Source organism: Plectropomus leopardus, chromosome 4, assembly GCF_008729295.1.
Source record: "Plectropomus leopardus isolate mb chromosome 4, YSFRI_Pleo_2.0, whole genome shotgun sequence".
NCBI lineage: Eukaryota > Metazoa > Chordata > Actinopteri > Perciformes > Serranidae > Plectropomus > Plectropomus leopardus.
This window is the reverse complement of record NC_056466.1, coordinates 28,984,391-29,005,136: the sequence shown is the minus strand read 5'-3', so window position 1 is coordinate 29,005,136 and position 20,746 is coordinate 28,984,391. Positions and strand designations below refer to the sequence as shown.

Sequence of the window (20,746 nt, the reverse complement as noted above, 5' to 3'; positions counted from 1 at the left end):
CCTCCATCAGGAGAAGCGTCGGCTGCAGGAGGAGCAGGACAGGGCCAGGAGAGACATGGAGGATGAGAGGCTCAGACTACAGCAGCTCAAGGTCTGACACACATACACAGGATGATCTAACCCGTCTCATCCGTTCACACACTCATGCAGCCTTAATTTCACTCAGCTCAAATCCTCTGCAGACCCATTCCAGCTTGTTAGCAAGTAGAACGCCTCCAAATGTATTTTCCTTTCATGCATACTCTCTTACTCAAATGAACTGCACAACCTTTCACACTTCCTGGTCTCCTGTAAGGTTAGATGCAAGCCTTCCTTTGCTGAAATCAGTTTTTATGTGACTGTTTACACACTCTGCAAGTCACAGAGCTGCTCTATTGTTTTCAAATCATTTCCAGACTGGCGTTCCCACTTCCTACTCCACTGTGCTACGCTGGCCCGGGGCACATTCCTCAAATTGTGTGAAATTTGTGCAGTGTGCATTTGTGTGCAGGCAGGTGTGTATGTGTGTGACGGTGCAGTCATGCAAGAGGATATTTTGCTCACCATATTTGTGTGTGCACGTGGGTGCACAGTGCTCCAAACATGACTAGCATCAATATAATTAAGTCAAGAGAGGCTTCAGAGATTCATTTAAAAATGATTATGCTGATACTTTCTCTCTCACAGGAGGTGATATCATCGCTTTTAGTACATTCATTAGCTTTGACATTGAGTCTAACCCCAGGGTAGATGTAAGGATGTGATAGGAGGGAGCGGTGGCTTATACACAGCTCCTGACCTGCAGGAAAGTTTAGAGAGGGCCGTGTCCAGTCAGCCAAAGTCACAGGGAGGGGAACAGAGCAGGGCTTGTTCTGGGCTGCGGGAGAAAACACAGAGATGGTTTTGTGACGCTTATAGTTAAGTAGGTAGCTACTGGCTAACGGTTGCCACATTTTGCAAACATGGGGCCATAGGCTGCAGGGGAGTTTGGGTTTTCAGATGCCTTCACCTCAATAGTAAGAGAGAAGCTTACAAACATCACCTTACTTTGCACAATAAGATAAATTATAGAATCAGTGAGTACTTTATACTGGATTTTAATGCAAATAGCCCCATTATTATGGTAGAAATGATCATTCTGGCTCTTTTATAGATTAGATTTAGCACAGTAAAAGTTCCCTGCAGACAGACTGTTTATTTCCACTTGTCAGGGTCAGCTGCAGATCAGCATGCCTAGAGTTGGCGAGAGTTTATTGTCTGGCTCAAGAGCACTTTAGTGGCACAGATGCTTGCTGAAACAAGCCCTTAGACCAAGGTCAACAGTTTGCAACACGGCTGTCATACTTACTAATTCACCCTATAGTTCCTGTTATTAGTCCTGACAGACACAGTTTAAGGGTTTAAGTTAATAATTTCTCCTTCTTGATAGTTTCCAGGTTATAGCTATCTCAAGCAAGTGTTTAATGTCTACATTGTGCATTAGTTTAAACAGTTTCCCTTCATTTTTGACAAATAATTTGTGTAAAAATAATTTTATTTGTCTGGAAAGAAGTTTTGCAAATCGTAATGGAAATACATTTACTGAGTATATAATGGCAGGCCTGGTTTGATAAACCTGACAAATGGCAGTGTAAACACTATCATCATAACATCATTTTCATGTCACTTTCATCACCAGGGTTCCCTTTCTGACTGTGCATTTCTGTTTCACCACATTTGTTTGTTCGTGTCTGGATGTAGCATGAAATATGTCCAGCATTTGTTAAAGACAAAAAACATTCCAACTTTTTCCATGTTATTTAACTTATTACTTACTTATTTTAGACCAGCTCATTAAAACAGCACAAAGTTTGTGCTATAAATATAATTTATAATATCCTGGAAAAAAAGTACTGTGAATGCTTTGAAGAGGTTTAATGTTATGATTTCGTTATTTTACCTATATATTCATGCATTAATGAGCACATCAAACTAAAGATAAACAACATATAACTCATATTCTTCATAAGGTAATTTTTTCACCTTTGTCAGTAAAAAAGTGACATTTATGGGGCTTGCACTAATAACTTCAGGTGAAATTAAGTTATTTTATTTTAAACTAACATAAAAGCTGTAGTAGTTTTGCAGTTTGAGACTGTCAGGTTTATGATGGAATCTCGTACAATGTTTGTTTTTGTGGGTTGTGTTAATCATTAGCCCTCTATAAGGCGGCAATTTAATGCCGATATGCCACCTCACTGTTCATCAGTCATGGAATTGGAAACCAGAGTTGTCTTGCCTTTTAACCGGCATCAGAGGCAGTAAAAGCACTGAAACGATTATTGTATAATCAGGACAGCCACCAGGATGGGATCATAGGTAACATGGGTGTGATGTTTTGATGATGTGTAATGTGTGTGACACAGGATTTTAAAGTAGCTGCTGGTCGTTAGTGGCTAACTCAGAGAAGAACAGCCATAAATGTCCGCACATTGGGAAAAAAATGAGGCCCAGGAGCTCCTTACACTTTAACGCTGAGGACAATATCAGCCACCATATAACAAAGAGGGTAAACGATTGTTAATGCCATGTTATGTCACTTTTATCGTTAAAAAGGCGCTGACACGTTATATATGTTAAACTAGAGGCTGATGCTGTTGCATTACATGTCACGCCTGGCATGCTATCTAAAACACACTCACCATTGTTTGGTTCTGTGTAAAATTGCAAACGCGACCCTATAGCCCAAACTCTTTAAAATGGGCTTTTTTCACATTTACAAACACACTCACAGAGCTTTTAATGAGTCTGTGTGTGATGTCAAGTAGGGGTCTAGAAAGAAAAGTTAAAAAACTAAAATCAGTGGAAATGGGGCATTATTTAAATGAGTATTAGACTCATAGGAATGCTGTGTTGTGTTTATAAAAACGCTGATGTTTAGAGAGCAGTCAGCTGTACAAACTACAGAGAATTGCTCTCCTGTTTGGTAAAACTTGAAAGTGCTTGTTTTGGTGCTCTGTTATGAGGGAATAGTAAGAAGCCTCAAGCATGTTTCATTCACTGGGTCATGCTTATTTACTGGAGTGGTGTAAAAATAAGATGGGAGGCCAAACTACAAACAAATGTTATAAATTCACATTCTCTCTGTTGGAGAGCTGAGATGAATACTGGTGACATGGGCTCACAGGTGTTTCTTTCTTTCACCTTTTTTGTCACCTGCACACCCTTAAATAACTACTTCACTTTAACCTCCCTATCTCAATTCTCACTCTGGCCATGTCATCGCTCTATACATCTTACTTCCTCTCTCTCTCTATACCTCTACCTTTCTATAAGGCTGCATCTGAAATCACTGCCTCTCCTATTTGCTATATCCTACATGTACATTAATCTTGTACATTAAGACATACATTTTTGAGTCATCATCATTTTGTATTTTAACTGAGAAGTGTAGTTTAGCATGACTGTAATTTTTGCAAGAAGCAATACATAGCATTTTGAGTTTTTTAGAAAAAATAAGATGTATCCCAATTCTACATGCTAAGGGACTTTTTATTATTTATGAGAGGGGAGGGGTTGGTACAGAACAGGGGAGGCACCTCAAATAATTAAGTACTGGGGATGGAATTATGTTTTTTGATTTGGCTTAGGGGAGGGATGTTCAACTTTAAATGGTTATGTTTTATATATTTTTAAAAATCTTTTAGAAATTAAAAAAAAACAAAACAACAACAGCACAAGTGGGTTTGAGAGGCATGCTTTCTCTAAAAATCTCCAAAATCACACCCTGTATCACAGCCAGAAACTGTAAAATATGTTTCTTGATGGCAGAGGGAGGGTCATGGATTTTTCCCCAGTCTTTCAGGAAGGCTCAAGGGAAAATATTTGTAGCTCTGGCGAGGGTCATGATAAGACAACAAGGTCACTCCCCACCCCGCTGTTCTGATTTAAAAAAAGAAAAAAAGTACAGTCCCTTATTCTAAGCAGTAATTGAATAAGCGTACATAGTGAGTTCATGCTGGAAAACATGATACATGATGATTAAAAGAAAAATTAGCAACCTGTTCAAGCTGAAAACATGTTGCTTTCCCCTTTAGTTAATTGACAGTGACTATTTTTTGATTGGCATAAAAAACATGTTGACTTGTTGCAGAATTACTGCAAAAGAAATGGCCTACTATAAAGATTACTATACATTCTATATATGTATATATTTATAGTTAGTATGAACTGTAAGACAGTGGTATAGTCATGGTGTGGGAATCATCTTTTTCATCCTATTGTGAGTACTTCTGAGGACACTAGTGCATATATTTTACACTTTTGACCATCATCTAAAATGGTAGAAGCTAAATATAGTGCACTAGGTAGAAAATCAAGAGTGATTACGGACACAGTCTTCCTCTGTTTCTCACCACAATGCCAGCGGCAGTTGGCTTCAGTTGAACATTCTGTTGCTAGGAGCAACCAGTCCTGGCACAGCTCTACAGCAGTTGGAGTTAAACTGAGATTTTTAGCTTCATCTACCACTCTGTGAAATATTGACAGGCATAATTTATATACTCTCAGCATACCTTGTTGCACAGATATCTGTAGGTACTCCATTTGTTATAGCTATTCTGTCACAGCTGTTTCAAGTGTAGGTAAATTTAGATGTTAAAAGAGTTTTTCTTTTCAGCTAAGTGCTAATCGGGCTAGCCACACCGTAAGTACTAAGACAGTTGTCTTGCTAATTCAAAATTTGAGTTTACTGTTAGTGTTTGGTATTTTATTTCTGTTGTGGATTTTTATTACATGGGTTATTTGAATACTTTGTTTTTCTGGCATGTCTTATTACAGATAATTTGACAGGAAGCCCATAACAGTTACATTTGTAAATCGTTTTAGCTAGCGTTAGTCATACCGTTTGTACTAAGCTAGTTGTCTGTTGCTAATTAAACAGTCTAGTTAATGTTAATTTACTGTTGATGGTTTGTGTTTTATTTATGTAGTGGATGTTTAATAAATAGGTAATATTAATACTTCTCAATTTTTGTTTTGTTTTATTTTTCTGGTATGTTTTATTACAGATAATTTGACAGCCTATAATAGATACTTTGGTAAATCCTGTTAGTCAGCGTTAGCCTAGTAGTTAACTGGATTCAGTCCTACAGTACCTGTGGTTGAACTCTCGATTTTTCCTGATTTTTAAGCAGAGTCTGACCTGTAAGTCAGGACACTTACATCATAAACTCCTATGAGCTAGACAGACATATCTGTATCTGTTTATATGTCAGCCAATGGGTACCCAGAAATTTTTACTAACTGACGGCAATGCTCAAGATTAGTTGCAGGTAATTTATTATTGGATTGTGTCAACATTATGTTAGTTTGTAAACCAGAGAGCATTGGCAAGTTATCTAATAACTGTAAAATACCATGCAGAGAGATATCTTGGTCACAGTTCTCTATAACCATATTTCATGAATCCTTAGTGGAAACTTTTGTTTATGTTAGAAACAAAAATCAAGCCAATCAGTACTGTTAATAGATTTTTTTTAGTGCTCAAAAATACAAATACTGGTGTAATTTGGTGTGATTTTACTGTGTTTATAAATGTTTTGTTTTTTTAGACCTTCACAACTGCTCTCAATGAAATCCTAAAGGGCACCTACACTAGGGCTGGGTGATCTAGCCTAATTGAATTTCATATCAAGATAATAAGGGTTTTTTAGAATTTTAGGATATCTGATGTAATACATGTGGTCATATATTAAAAATGCAAATAAAATAACATGTAACATGTTCCATTCAAAAAGCTTTGTTCCACTGTAGTAGTGGGCATTAAGAATAAAATCCGTTATCATTGTATATGCAGTTTTATGTATTTGTATTGATATTGATATTGATATTAAGTATAGTATGATTCCTGGAAAATCGACCGATTAAACAGTTTATGAATAAAATCCCTAACCAGGTCTGTTTGTGTTTGGCTTATCAAGAAAATTGAATACCACATCACAAAAGTCAATCACAGTGATAAAATAAATAAATAAATAATACAATATTGCCATTGAGCACTTCTGCCCATTGATTTGCAGTGTTGTTCACAGTGGCAAAATACAACTAAAGACATTGGAGGGATAGCTACTATGGTGAAAAAAAGATACTGTATAGCAAAGTCTGTGATGCTTGACAAATGTATAACATTTCGCAGCAAACTTAATATCGTGTTTTATTTAAAATTTGCTTGAATAACACATCATAATCATATTACTACAACAAAATATTGTTGACAGTTGACTCTTTCTCTGCCTGTCTCTCTTCCCTCCTCTTCCCCACCTCTTCTTTCTCACTCCAGAGGAAGTCTCTGAGAGACCAGTGGTTGATGGAAGGAGCTCCTTTGTCTCCAACCTCCCCAGACGTCCAGAGCCCTCGCTCCCCTCTTTGGGGCTCCCAGGCCCAGGAGATCGAAAAGCGCATTGACAAGTACTGCAACATTGTGTGAGGTTGTGTGTTTGTGTCTGTGTGTGTGACAGAGCAGGAGAGAAGTGACACATTTTTGTTGTAGTTGTATAGTTCAGACTTCATGTATAATTGATAGCTGCAGCATTCCCTTTTCTATTTTTGTTTTCTTGTAATTTCTGCTGTTGTTGTGCATTATGAATATGTTGGCAAAGTTGAGTTTTAATTCCTGCCAGTACTGAACTTGCAGGCAGAGAGCAAGATCCAGCCTGCACACTTACTGGCCAGACAGGACTAGAGTTATTGCAGTGGACAATGCTGTCAAGTCCCTGAAGACTATACTCCAAGATCCCAATCTTATTATTGCACAGGTCCACAGCTTTACCCCGCTTTACCCTCACAAAGACTCCTCAAACTGTATATGGCCTCTGGGGGAATTTAAACATAAAAATGTGCCTACTGTGGTGTTACTAAGATTGAGATCATAAAATAAGTTTATAATCATATTTAAGCATCAAATTAAAAATAAACTAAGAGTGCATTTTTGTATAGATTGAATGTGTTTGTTTTTGTGTGTGTTTGTCTGCATAACTCTGTGTCTGCCTCAGGTTGCAGTCAGAGAATCAGTGGTTGGCAGAGGAGGAAGAGAAGCAGAAGGAACAGATGGAGGGTGGCCAAACGGTGAGGAACTCACGCACACACACACACTAGTCCACACACTCCGTGGACACAAAGAGGCTCGGAATATGTGTCGAACAAGCTCGCTCCATCATCTTCCATTACGCAGAAAATTCCCCACAACTTCTGTCTGTGGCTTTTTGCCATTAATAATTCATTTTCTCTCTAAATGTACCTTTGATGTAGCACCTCTTGTTCAAAAGCAGGAACTTCATGAATGTAAGCAGCCCTGTTACATAAACAATTCAGCACTTGATCCACTCTGGAATTATTGTTTCACCTCAAGCCAAGCACAAGTTATGTTTACCTGAAGGTCTTTTTAGTAGAACAAAAGCGTCGTCCCTCCACTGCTGTCGACTCCAGGGTCTCTTTAGCTAGCTTTTTCAAAGTTCCATATTCATCTTAATCTTGGCTTTTGGAGTTGAGCTAAAATCAACCAGAGACATAAACACAGGATTTTATTTTTAATAGCTGTTACAGCCTGTGATGGAGGACACTTTGAATGTTTGACCTTATCCTCTATGTGAAAATACATCATTTTAACGGGCCTTGCCAGCAGAGCTTCGGTTTAGTGGGCAGACTGAGAGTGATCGACAGCTAATATCTGGCAACTCAAACAGATTTTTTTTTATTTTTTTACCACTTTGTTTGCCTAATGCTGTCTGATGAGAGTAGGGGTATGATGATGTGATCAGGCCCTTCAAAAAAGCTGTTTTCTAACTGTTAAAGCTACACACACATACACCATTGCTTTATAGCTGTACAGCTCTGATGTAGTTCTGATGTACTCAACTGCATGCCATACCAAGCTGTCAACTTTTCAAAGGTCACGTAGGACTTTCCAGCTCAATCACTCCCCCCACGACTAGGCAGAATGTCAAGGTCATTTAACAACTAAAAGCATTACTTTCACCCATCTGAGAGTCCACAGTGGACACAGTAAGGTCCAGTTGCCAGATTTAGGGGGATATATTGGCATAAATTGAATATAATAAGTATGTTTTTCTTTAGTGTAGAATCATGTGAAAATAAGAGTTGTGTTTTCATTACCTTAGAATGAGTCCTTTATATCTACATGGGGAGCGGGTCCTCGTCCACTGAGATTGCCATGTTACACCGTCATGTTTCTACCGTATCGCAGAACAGACAAAGCAAAGACTGAATCTAGATGGGGCCATTCAATTTGTCATGTCAGCTACCATTGTTATCCTACAATTTTGGCACACGGGAGAAGTTTCAGCTGTTTGCAATCTGCAACTTCACTGCCAGATTCCTCTAAATCCTACTTGTAAGACCTTCAACTAGTTTAGTTAAGTTGAGGGTTTCAGAAAATCCTTAAAAAGGCATTGAATTCATCGGTCTAAGAATAGGTTGTTAAGCCATCCGAAGAATGATTTTTTGGAATCTTTTTATTTTTCCCTTCTTATGTTGTAAAATCTCAGAAAAATGGATGACAACTTTCTACTAAAAACACTTAACCCAAAGTCTCATCACGCTGATCAAGATAGCGGAACCAAAAACTCTTATTTTATTTTTGGCCGGTTCACTTAGAGCAGTGATTTTTTGTCTTGTTATGGTTATTTTGCCCCTTTGATTGTTATTTGTTTCTCTTTGCAGTTCCTTTGAATCTCTTTGTAGTCTTTCTGTGCACATTTTAAATCCTTTTCTGGTCCGTATGTATCAGTTTGAGGGACATTTTGCAAATGAATCAAGATTTTGCAGTAATGCTGACGTGGGTATAGGTCAATGCATACAAGGCTCAGTGTATTTTATGCTTTAAACTTTGCAAACCCAGCATGATGGGAATCTGAGCAATGGAATACCACATGCAGAGTGAGAAACATAAAATTGCCAAGAAGACTTACCAACAAATGCTTGATGTTTACAGTTCTGTTTTACCCTCATGTCTATCGTTATCGGGTTTTTTTCCCTTTAAATTTGGTTTTTGTAAGGGTGGTCTTAAATTTCATCCTGAGTGGAATTGAAATGTCTCAGAAAGTCTTAAATCTCACTTGCCTTAAGCTGTAGAGACCTTGACAGTCTGTGCTTCTCTGTGCTGTATGATAGAAACTCATTTAGACGACATGAGGACAAATATTCTTTATTGTGTCTGTTTCCTCAAAGCTTGTGTGATGTTCCAGTATTTGTATTTTATTTGTTGTCTTTTTTATTATTCCCATCAAAATGCACTGAAGATTCAGGCAGCACAATGAAAAACAGTTTCACCATTTGACTCACAGTAAATGTAATTCCTCCACTGTCCCTCTTACTCATCAGGAGGCAGTGAATGTGGCAGAGGCTGGAGCAGGTATGTGGGATTAGATAAACCTTATGGTGCAGAAAAATGTTAAAAATACTGTGGACATTATAGAAAATTGCATTTCCATTTTTTTTTTTACCGGAGTAAGTGAGAAATCAATGCAAATTTCACACTGTATAAGAGTTAACATGAGTGTTTTCAAACAGTTTTACAAGCTCAGTATGTAAGTGCAGAGTTAAGCAGTGTTGTCATCCATCCGCCTGCCGCTGTATTCTGTCCAGTACGTATCGACTCCGTTACACTTTATCATGTTAGCCACTGCGGGCAGACACACTGCTTTTCTGGCTGCTACCACAGCTGCGCTACCAGCAACTCTTACTTAATTACATCAGTACATATTGATTAGATTTCATTTGTGTAGTGCTTTGACTCCTTCCCATTTTTCTCTCTTTGCATTGCAATGAAATGTACTTAATCTAAAGAAAAGGAGCACGGTCCTTAGGCTTTTGTTTCAGTTTACTAAATGTTTCATAATACTTAATGTAGTAATTCCAGATTGATGAATGGTTTCTATACTGCATGGCTGACTGAAAAACACTGCCATTTGCAATAAATCTTTTTTTTTCTTCCTCAGAAACGGTCCAAGATGCTGGTGTGCAGAACGGAGAAAACAATGCAACAGGATTGGGTGGGTGTAGAGTTGACTCGCGTGTCAAGTAATGTACACAGATATACCCCACAATGCTTTTAATAGAGCTCATGCGCAGAGTGCAAACCCCAATTATCCAGAAAACAAATCTTGTGCACATTAAATCACATCTATATTCTTTTTGATGTCAGAATCTCTCTCATCACTTTGAACCCGAAAACATCTCAGTTCCTCTCTATTCTTCCTCTTGTTCATACTTATGTAATCCCCATCTTACCCCGTCCCCTTAAAGACCATGAAATCCCCTATAGAATTGTCAGTATGCATCCTGTGTACTGATCTTAAGAAATTTGCATTATAAAGGAAGGAGTGGTGTGGACATACCTATACTTCACATAAAGTTCATACATGCTGCGATGAATATTTACACATGATGAAAAAGACTTTGCATATATATTTATGCTAATATATACTACTCAAGTGCATAACTTGCATTTTTAGAGGGCAGTGGGGACATGGACAGCTATTCAACCTGCTCAAGTGGACCAGAGAGTTCTGAAAGGGAAATTGACCCATCCATTTGTATTTAAATCATTCCAGGTCTATAAGTTAAGATTGTAAAATTAATATTTGCATCTAATGCATGCTGTTTATTCTATTTCCAGTTTATCTGCCTCTCACCTTGTCCCGTGTCTAGCTTTTTCATCAAACGGTGTCATCTCTTGTGACATAGCCCAATAATGCTACCCCTAACAGGACCAAACACCCAAACACCCTACATCTATCTGTTGTTTGATTTTTTATGTTGTAATCAATATCCACTTACACTAATTTTCAGTAAGAGAAGCCTGTGTTTATTATTAGACACTTCATGGCCTGTAGCTAAAACAGCGCTACCCTTTGATAAGTTTTTGCATTTTTTTTCACAGAAGAGCAAAGGTGAATGAGCTGCAATAAGATTCATAGACGGCTGAGCCTTTTGTTAACTGCATTACAATACATAAATCAGCTGTATGGAGCACTGACGTGAAGGTCTGCAAAGCAACCTCTAATTTAAATCAAGTCCATGTGTGTCTGCACCACCTACAATGAAAGCTAATAATCAGAGTTAATGACAGTCTGGCATTTGATTGCAAATTCACTCAACATCATTTAAATTCATGAACAGCAGTGACTTTTCTTATTAAAGGTGTGTAGGATTTAGGGAGATATATGGGCAGCAGTGGATTATAATATAATATCCATACTTTATTTATGTTGCACCACCATGTTTCTACTGTAGCCGAGAACAGACAAACCAAACACTGGCTCTAGATAGGGCCATTTATGTTTTCTCATTTGCACTGTTTTTTGATTTTTGTTTTTTAAACAAGAAACTGCTATATTTTGTCATTTTAATGGTTCAAATCACTGTGTGCGTTTGTTTTGGAGAGGACACCTCTCTGAATAATTCATCTACCGGTAAAAACTTTATGAATATCTGGATCAGAAAAAAGTATTTCACTGTCGGAAAGATCACTTTTTAATAAAAGTGGGCTGTCTATGCAGTAGAAAAACACAAATACTTTTGAAATTGACCATAGTTAACAGAGAAAGAGGGGTACTCAGGGTAAAAAAAAACCCACAACTTCCAGAATACACTGCTCTGCACCAGGCCCATAAAACCTCTGATGGATGACGCAATGCGTCCCCATCCGTGTGACCACTGGTGGCCAACTGGCAAAAATGATTTCGTGTTACAGTTAGACAGTAAACCAATTTGTGTTTTTGAAAATATTTGAGATGAGAAATATGCAACTCTGACAGAATCTCAGCATTGCTTAGTTTTAACGTTTGATCTCAGTTAGTCTCCATTTTTGCTGCACAGGAAGCAGTATGTTGCCCACTTCCTGTTAACAAACTGTCACTATTACATTGAAACACGGCACTAAAATTTGTTTTAAAAACATTTTAGGTGAGAAATAGGCATCACAGTAACACAACATTGATTTATACTTGATCAGCACTGCTTAGTTTTACCGTTCGATCAGATTTTGGTCCAAGTTTGAGAGAGAGGGAGAGATTTGTCTCTTGATCTGCTTCAAAACTCTTAGTGTCTGTGATGGTGGCATGGTTGGCGGGCAAATACGTAAATGTAGAAGTACAGCCTGTAGTATGAGAAACAGCCCAGAGAGCTAGCATCCCCAGCCTGATGACATGTTTTGCATCAATTTGCGTCATTCAGCGGAGTTTCGCCATGGGGGGAGGAGGGATCTTGGCAATGGTTAGAGACGGAGGCGAGTTTACCACAGTTACTACCCACAGTGTTTTGATACAAAGCTGGTGGAAAACCAGCAATGTGTCCCTTTAAGTTAGAAGAGACACACTTTAGCAGGTGCTGGGCTAGCCGCCCATCTGTGACAAGCTGAGCAATGAAGAAGACACACTGATTTGTAAAGAGAAACTGCGTTAATCAGTGTTTTAACCGGTAAAAAAACTTCCTGAACATTCAACACTTTTTAAATAGGAACATTTCGTTTGGTTGCAATCTGCAACAGCTAGATGCCACTAAATCTCCATAAAACTGACACACTGCTCCTTTAATGCAATTGTACAAATACCTCATTTCTGCACAGTGCATTTATTTGCTGTTTTCTCTTTTTTTATTCATCAGAAACAGCTGAAGACGAAGTGAGTACAAACCAAAGTGCACTAGTGGAAGAAGCTGCAGCTGTCCTAACTAATGGCGGAGACATAGACGCAAACACTGATCACAACAGCCCCTCCACCACCAACGGACCAGTTGTATCCTCTGAGGGTGTTATTAGCATGAAATTGGAGCCTGAGTTGAGCCTAGGAGTTCCCGAGGCAGAGCCTGGTCAGGTTCCTAATGTCAACATTAATGAGGATGAGGAGGAGGAAGAAGGGACTCTGGTGATGAGAGCAGAATGTGTGATCATCACAGATGAAGGTGATGATGTGCCTGAGGATCTTACACCCCAGGAAGATCAGCGGGAGACGGTGCAGTCAGAGGAAACCCCTGTGTCAAATTCAGAAGCTGGCCAAGAGGAAGGTGAGGCTGTGGAGAGGGTAGTAAAAGCAGAAGCATCTACAGAAACCTTTACACAACCAGAAGAAGAGAGTGAAGCTGCTGAACCCACTGCAGAGGCACAACCAGATGCTGGGGATGGAGACATGCAAGGTGATGTGAAGACAAACAGTGATAGAGAGACAGAAGCTGAAGGACAGGACATAGAATCGAAAGAACCAACCTCTGACCAGGTGCAGTCCCCAGCCAGTGCTCTAGAGGGCACTGCAGTGGCTTCAGTGCCAGTGTACTCTGAGGCACAACCCTCCACTCTCACCCCTGAGCTGGAGGCTGAGGGTGAAGCTGCAGCGTCACCAGAGCAAGCTGAGGCAGCTTTAAAATCCCAAGAGCCTGCCACTCTGCCTGGCCAGTTCCAGGAGGTACCCCTGGCTGATCCCCAGGAGAACCAGAGGACTGAGACAAGGCCAGGGGAGCAGGAACCCCTTCTGTCCCAAGCCAAAGCCCCCGACACCCAGGCAGAGCCAGCAGCAGCAGCAGCAGCAGCAGCCAGCACAGAGACACACAGTCCGACCAGGGCGAGCCCGGGAGAGGAGACTGAGGCACCCAAACACAAGACCTGCCAGTGCTGCTCTGTCATGTAAATGCCCTCTCTGTTCATCCCTGTTATTCCCCTTCTTTAGTCTGTCTCCCTGCTTGTCAGTTCATAACACACTCCTTCCCTTGTCTCCTTGTTTCATGCACCCATCATTTTTCAAATCAGTCCACTTCCTTTTCCTCCCCGACTCTCCGCTCTCTTTCCTTGTATTCATCTTGAAACTTCCTCATTCCACTCTTGATGCTCTGAGAGGAAGGGAGCTCTCTCCAGTGTGAGGACAGCGGGGATATGCACTGAACCCAAGTGCCTTGAAGAGCTCTCAACCCAGATCTCCAAGTTAAAGTCCTCTTTTCACACAACATGGACCAAAATATGAGGTGTTTTTTCGAATTGGATTTAATTTTCCTGGTAGGAAGATGAGCCAGTAGATCTACAGAAGATCTAAAAACTGACTTATTAGATGTAGTTAAGCAAGGAAACAGACTAAAGATGTATTATTTTAAACTGTTGTATCTATATGTATAATTCATTTGGTAATTTTCATAATCTAAATATGAGATTTAACGTCCAAAGATGTAGAGAGGTCCAGAAAGGGCATTCTTCTAATTTAATGAATTTAAAGCTGATTTATTTTATTGATTTATTAGAGATACTTGTAGCCCAAGTATAGAGCCTGAACATTTTATTCACTCTGTAATACAGGTTTTGACAGTACACAGACTAATAGTATGAGACGGTCTAATCTATAGACAATAGCGTGCACTGTGGAATATTTTGTTGGCCGTCATCAGTTTTTAAAGAGAAAGTATTTTAAAATACCTGAAAGTTTGAATTTAGTATTTTTTTACAAGATGTGCTTTTTGAAAGAGGGGCTCCACAGCTCCTGACATAGGTCCGTGCATGGATGTATAGAATGAATAGAGAAGCATGTTGAACTGAGAGCGTCTGAGATGTCAGCTTTGAAATGATTGATGAATGGTTAAATGATTAAACTGACATTTGTGATACATTGATAAATGTACTTGATGTTCATCCAGCATTCCTGTCCCTCAAACAGTGGATTTTCCCGTCAGTGGCATCATTACTTCATGCAAAAACAAACACACTTGATAATGTTTAACCAGATGTTTCATAATGTTATTTATTTCTTATTTCTAGATCAGGGACAGCTGATTTAGAACAGTATCATAAACTTGTGCACTTATCACAGGGTCTGAAGATTATGTATTCCCTGCAACAAGTCTCAAAAATCTCCAAAGTACATGGAGCTTGTCAGAGTTGCCCGAGGTCCCAGCAGTAACGCTAACTGCCCCTGTAGTAGTTCCATCGCTAAGGGACAAACAAAAACCTGAGAAAAGGGACAGTGTGCCCTGTAATTTTGAGAATAAGTCCTGCTGAGCTGAGAGCTCCCAGGGGGTCCTGCAGTGGATTTCAGAGAAACATTGCATGAGGAGCCAGCGCCTTCTGATGTATTAAAGTTGCTGTGTGTGAGACAGGCATGTCCAAAGTATGGCCTGGGGGCCAAATGTGGCCCACAGTTTGATTCTAACTGGCTCATGACTTCTCTTTAAAAACATATACTGTTTTTGTCCCACCGCACAATATTGATTAATCATGCAAATTCACTTTGCATTTTTACCTTTCATCTCACAATGGCAGGACTGTCATACAGTTTGTAGACAAGCAACAAGTAGAAACCACAGTATGTATATTAGGTGGATTACCCACTTGCCCCTGCTATGCTTAAATAAAGCCAAAATATCCCAGGTACAGTTGCTGCCATCTTGTGCTGTGACGTCATTTTGGAGCCAAAGTCTGCTCAGTAGCGATCTCTGCGGTGGAGGATTTCCCGCCAAAACACCCATCCAACCAATCAAGAGCAGTATAATTAAACCAGAGCACATGGATTGGCATACATAGCTCTCAGTCATGAAGGAATATCCCCTTTTTGTAGAACTGAAGAACTCAGTAAAACACAACTTATCAGAAAAAAAGATGTATAGAACAAACATCAGGGGGATGAGAACAACTTTAAATGACAGAAAAAACTTTGGGAAAACTTTATTTATTATGGTTTACTTTGAGTTTTTAGTTTGACCCATGTCTCATTTACTAACATGGAGGGGGCTGGCTTCATAGCCTGTTCTGCATCCAGCCACCAGGCGGTGATCCAGATGCTTTGGCCTCACTTAGGGGGAGCTGTCATGTTGTCCATCTTTATATACAGTCTATGCAGGTGAGAAAATATATAGGTAAAAATATATACATATTAAACAGATGGTAAACAAGCCAACAAACAGTTACCGAAAAACATTCCCTGCTAGGTAGTAGACATGCCCACTGTAAATAAGTTCAAAAAAAGTTTGGATGCCACCGGTGTAAGATTTGGGGGGATTTATTCATATCTAGCAGTGATGATTACAGTTTGCAACAAGCTGAAACTTCTCCCAGTTAGAGTCCTTCAGGGTTCACCGTTCAGGAGGTTTTTACCAGAAGTCACCTTATCCGCAGAGGTCTCCTCCTCCCCAAAACAAATATTATAGTGATATAATCTGGGAAAAACACAGAATAAAGCAGTTTCATGTCACTTAATCTGCATTTTTCCAAAGCTGCTCCTTTGGGAGGGATTTCGAACTATGTTGTCCAATGCAAAAATGCAAAAAATCTAACCTATCCAGAGCCAGTGTTTGGTTTGTCTGTTCTAGGCTTCTGTAGAAACATGACAGTGCAACATGACGGACTCCGTAGTTGAGGACTCCCTTCTGATGTAAATATAAACGCTTCAACCTAAGGTAACAAAAACACATTGATTCTTATTTTCTTATTTCATTGATTATACTCTATAGAAAACATACTTATTACATTATGTTTAATTTCTGCCAATATATCCACCTAAATACCACAAGCTGGATCTTTATAAATAAAACGTGTTTAATGTAATTATTATGTTCTATTGCACTATCTTTGAAAATCACTGATACTTTTCTTCAGAGAAGTAAAAGTAAAAGAAAAAATCTAAATTTCTAACAAACTATAAGGACACAGGAGCCAGATTTGGCTGCCTGTGTTCACAGCTGACACATTTGTACAGGCAATTTGTGTCTTAATTGTAAGCATGAATCCAAGGAGGGCAGATTGTGTTTACTGTTGCAAAAATCATACAAGTGTTTGGGCTGTTGAGTTGGCAAAAGCTGGAGAATCAGATCCCAGAATCACTGAATCATTCCACTGCAAACTGAACATTCCCAGAAACTGTCCATGTCCCTGTTTGACCAGCAAAGGACAACTACGGGGGACGCAAGTAAACAAACATTGCTAAAACATTGTTAGTTGTTGCGTAACTGGAGCCTCCTGATGCAAGTTTTAAACTTAATAGTATTAGTTCAAAACCAAAGTGCAAGTGAGTTGAGGTAGCCATATTTCCGAAGAATTTAACAGAGTGCTTTAGTTTTTTTTTAGGGATTTCAACAGACAGAAGTTGTTCTAAATGTGAGCCAATAAGATTCAGCCAGTTTCATCTCCTGCTATTTACATTATCCGGCTTACTTGGAATTCCCTACGATCTTTCATGTAAGACGAGTCAGAAGAGTGTAATCAATAAGAAATCACTGTTTTTGTTAAATTATTCTTATTTGACTAAATAGAGAGAGCACAGGTGGACTTTGCTCTCAGTATTGTGAAACTGGATTTTAGATTCAGCTATAAAGCCAGACAAGAGTGCACACTGGCCCCACTGTGAGAGGGACGCCGCAGTGCCACTGAATCCAGATCCACAGGCATATGATTTCAACATACCAAGACATGTTTGCTTTGTGTGCCATCGCTCTCCTCTGCTTGACGTCTGTGAGCCATTCAGCTCCTCCGGACTGTAAAGACTTGGTTAAGCCTCTGGGTCAACCTGATCCTCGTCGCTTGGAGGGCAGGTGGGCTTTGGTTGCAGACAGTCTGAAAATCAATGAATCTCCAGATTTTGTTAAAAAAACCGACAGTATAACTATTAAATTCCACAACTTGACCTACTCCCAAGCCAATCGTTACGGTGACATGTGCTACTACTTTAAGTCTAGTAACATCTCAGTAGATGGCCCAACCTTCACCACGACGTCTGAGCAGGTGAACATGAATGGGACTGTCATCTATACAAGCTGTCCAGACTGCATGGTGCTGAGCCTGGCCTTTCATGCACCAAATTATAAGTCAGAGGAATTGTGCCTGTTCAGCAAAAGGAGGGAGGTGGATGACAAGGAGCTCAAGGAGTTCAGAGCTCAGGTGGAGTGTCTGAAGATGCCTGAAGTTGTTGTGATGGATCCTACCACGGAGCTTTGTGTGGACTTTCCCACCTCAGAAACTGAAACTGAGGAGAAGACAGGATTCAAAGGCTGAAGAGACTTTGATGCATGATGTCTGTTCACAGAGTCAATAAAATGTGTGTGGATACATGTCAAGTGTCTGTGGTTCCTTTAGGTCAGATGGCAAAATGTGAATGTGACATTTCATGAATAATCAGAAAAACCTTCCTGCTGTGCTCAAAAGGTGCTTAGACTTTACTTGTGAACATTAACAGGTCTTCATAGAGTGTCCACAGGATGACGTTTTCTGAAAGCCAACCAGATGTTGCCTTGGTTCCCTCATTAAAAAAGCCTATGGGGTTTTTCCATTGGATTTTGAATGATTTATCAGCTTTGTGGGAAACAAACATTTATGACACTTGTATGATTGTACAGCAAGATAATCTCCACACATCTCCACACCACTGTCAGTATTTCTGAAGCCTAAATGCAGTTGCCAGAAGTAAAAAGCTATTACAAGGCTAAAATGAACTACACTACAGTCGCGTCGCCATCACTACGAGGCTGTAAAGCTGTGGTCAACACGGATTGGCGTGATGAGGTTCTGTAGTCTCATTTAGCCTCTTGTTAGCAACCATCTTTCCTAAGACACATAAAAACCTTCAAAGTTCACAGGGGGGTATTTACTGACATATTTTATGTCATAGAACAAAAGGTGAGAGTCTTTTTGGCTTGTGTCAACCACAAACCTTATTCAAGGATTTTAACTAAAAAGCCATTCAAAAAAAACATTGACTTTGAGATGAGGGAACCAGAGGTGCTGAAATGCTAATGGATTTCAAGGTATTAGGACTCATTACTGGGGTTCTCTATGCACAGACTTTAGATGGGGTTGTCCATGAGTGAGTCATAGTGTTGCACATCATATAAAGTAGACTGCAGTAGAGCCATGCCCCTGAGAGAAGTACTTTGAAGGAGAGGGTGGCTGAATCAGGAAGAGAGTGTAACGTCAAAGGGCTATTAGAGGTAGGTGATAACAATCACAGGTTCAAAAGGCATTAATTAAATATTGCTTTGAAACAGGTTAATTTCCAGAATATAACTCCCCAAAAGTCTTGATGTGGGCAGCATGGTGGCGTTGTGGTTAGCACCGTTGCCTCACGGCAAGAGGGTCCCTGGTTCAATCCCGGGGTGGAACGGGGTTCAGTCCATGGGCGAGGGCCCTTCTGTGTGGAGTTTGCGTGTCTGCGTGGGTTCTCTCCGGGGTCTCCGGCTTCCTCCCACAGTCCAAAGACATGCAGCTCAGGTTGATTGGTGACTCTAAATTGCCCTTAGTTGTGTGTGAGCATGAAAGGTTGTCTGTCTGTATGTGTCGGCCCTGCGATAGTCTGGCGACCTGTCCAGGGTGTACCTCGCCTTCGGCCTCAACCACTTTTTTAACAAGCATGGCTGACCACCAGGAAAGGAGGAAGCGAAAGGTATGTTTCATGTTTGAATAGTTTTTAATATGAGATGTCATATTACTTGCATCCCCCCATCCTGAATATCACTGGAAAATGAAAAGAGAAAGGTTTTTAATAGGGAAGTACTGTTCCGACTTGATTTTTTCTAATGATATAATCCTTTTAGAACTCTATTGATTATGTTAATAAAACATACTGTTACATACTGTTCAGGAGATATTTAAGAAATTGAGGGTATTTTGAGTCATGGTGACAAATACAATTCAAAATATACATACATACGTTTTAGAGCGTTACATTAATGGAGAAATCAATAATCTCATGTTTTTTTCTGAACAGGCAAACAAACAAAAAAACATGAGATACCGTGATTTCTGCATTAAGATTCTCTGTCCCCTGGAATGGACAGGAAAAAAGATTTTTTTTTCAAAAAATAAATAAATTTATGATACACCAGTATTATTTTGTGTTTTGGGACATCATTTACGCAATAACATTTCAAGAAGCACAGCGATGGTTGTTCAAATCATTAGCAGGTTTATTTCTGTTGCAGCCACCGCACTAGCCGTCATTATTTTCAATTGAAGGCGACGTAGGCGTGTTATGCGAGTGATAATGGAAAGGCAAGCCCCTTATACGTGGGAGTGGTCACATATGAGGGATTTCTGAGAGGTGATAGTCCATGATTTCACAGAAGAATTGTGATTTAAAACTTCAAGCTGATCCGCTGAACTTTTGAAGAGTTATATGACGCAATAACACTTCTTGTAGCGCCTGCTGCATCATGAGTGAGCCAGTTCCTTCCAACAAGCACATCGCCATAGCTTCATGTGACCTATAAAAGCGAGAAAAAAAAGTGTTTCCATTGCAGTTTTGCAAAATATGGCTTTTTAAAAATTGCCTGAAATACCACCTCGTGAGCATAAGAGCTTTTTTGAAAGTTTTTTTTCAGAAAACTGATTTGTTTCCATTGTGCACAGTTTATATGTGCAATTTCAGTTTGTGCAATTTGAGGGTTAATGGAAACCATCTAGTGAAACTATATATATAATCCAGGCTGCTCTAATTGGTTAATGGAAAACCCATCTAGTGAAACTATATATATATATATATATATATATATATATATATATATATTAAAGGGGTTAGTTTGGGGGGACGTGTCCCCTGTGTCCGCCCTGAAACCTTTGCCCATTGCATCATTGTTACTGCTTTAGAAATCATGATTTACTGAGCTCAGACAATCCTATCAAATTTACATATGCTTTTCTTGTCCCTCCTTTGTGCTTTTATGAAGCAGAAAACTGATGAGAGGCAAGGTCTGTGGGAGGGGATTGGGTAATACCTGTGAGGACGACTGCCTTCAGCTTATGCAGCTCACA

The 20,746-nt window shown here is 39.6% G+C and overlaps 2 protein-coding genes across 4 annotated transcripts in view; both read left to right on the top strand.

The window, feature by feature from the left end:
* palm3 (paralemmin 3) overlaps nt 1-14,624 on the top strand; it is a 45,187-nt gene extending 30,563 nt beyond the window's left edge. For 2 of the 3 annotated variants that reach the window (XM_042485408.1, XM_042485409.1), the window contains 6 exons: nt 11-91; nt 6,299-6,441; nt 7,011-7,083; nt 9,358-9,388; nt 9,975-10,028; nt 12,643-14,624. In XM_042485408.1, coding sequence (XP_042341342.1) covers nt 11-91; nt 6,299-6,441; nt 7,011-7,083; nt 9,358-9,388; nt 9,975-10,028; nt 12,643-13,658 — 1,398 coding nt within the window. In that variant the 3' untranslated portion in view covers nt 13,659-14,624. The remainder of the gene's footprint in view (nt 1-10; nt 92-6,298; nt 6,442-7,010; nt 7,084-9,357; nt 9,389-9,974; nt 10,029-12,642) is intronic. The other variant, XM_042485410.1, reaches the window with a different exon arrangement.
* Nucleotides 14,625-17,329: 2,705 nt separating this feature from the next.
* Nucleotides 17,330-18,051, top strand: LOC121942492. Its single transcript, XM_042485710.1, has one exon. It carries the CDS (start codon nt 17,393-17,395, stop codon nt 17,993-17,995), a length of 603 nt encoding a protein of 200 aa, XP_042341644.1. The 5' UTR covers nt 17,330-17,392; the 3' UTR covers nt 17,996-18,051.
* Nucleotides 18,052-20,746: the final 2,695 nt, after the last annotated feature.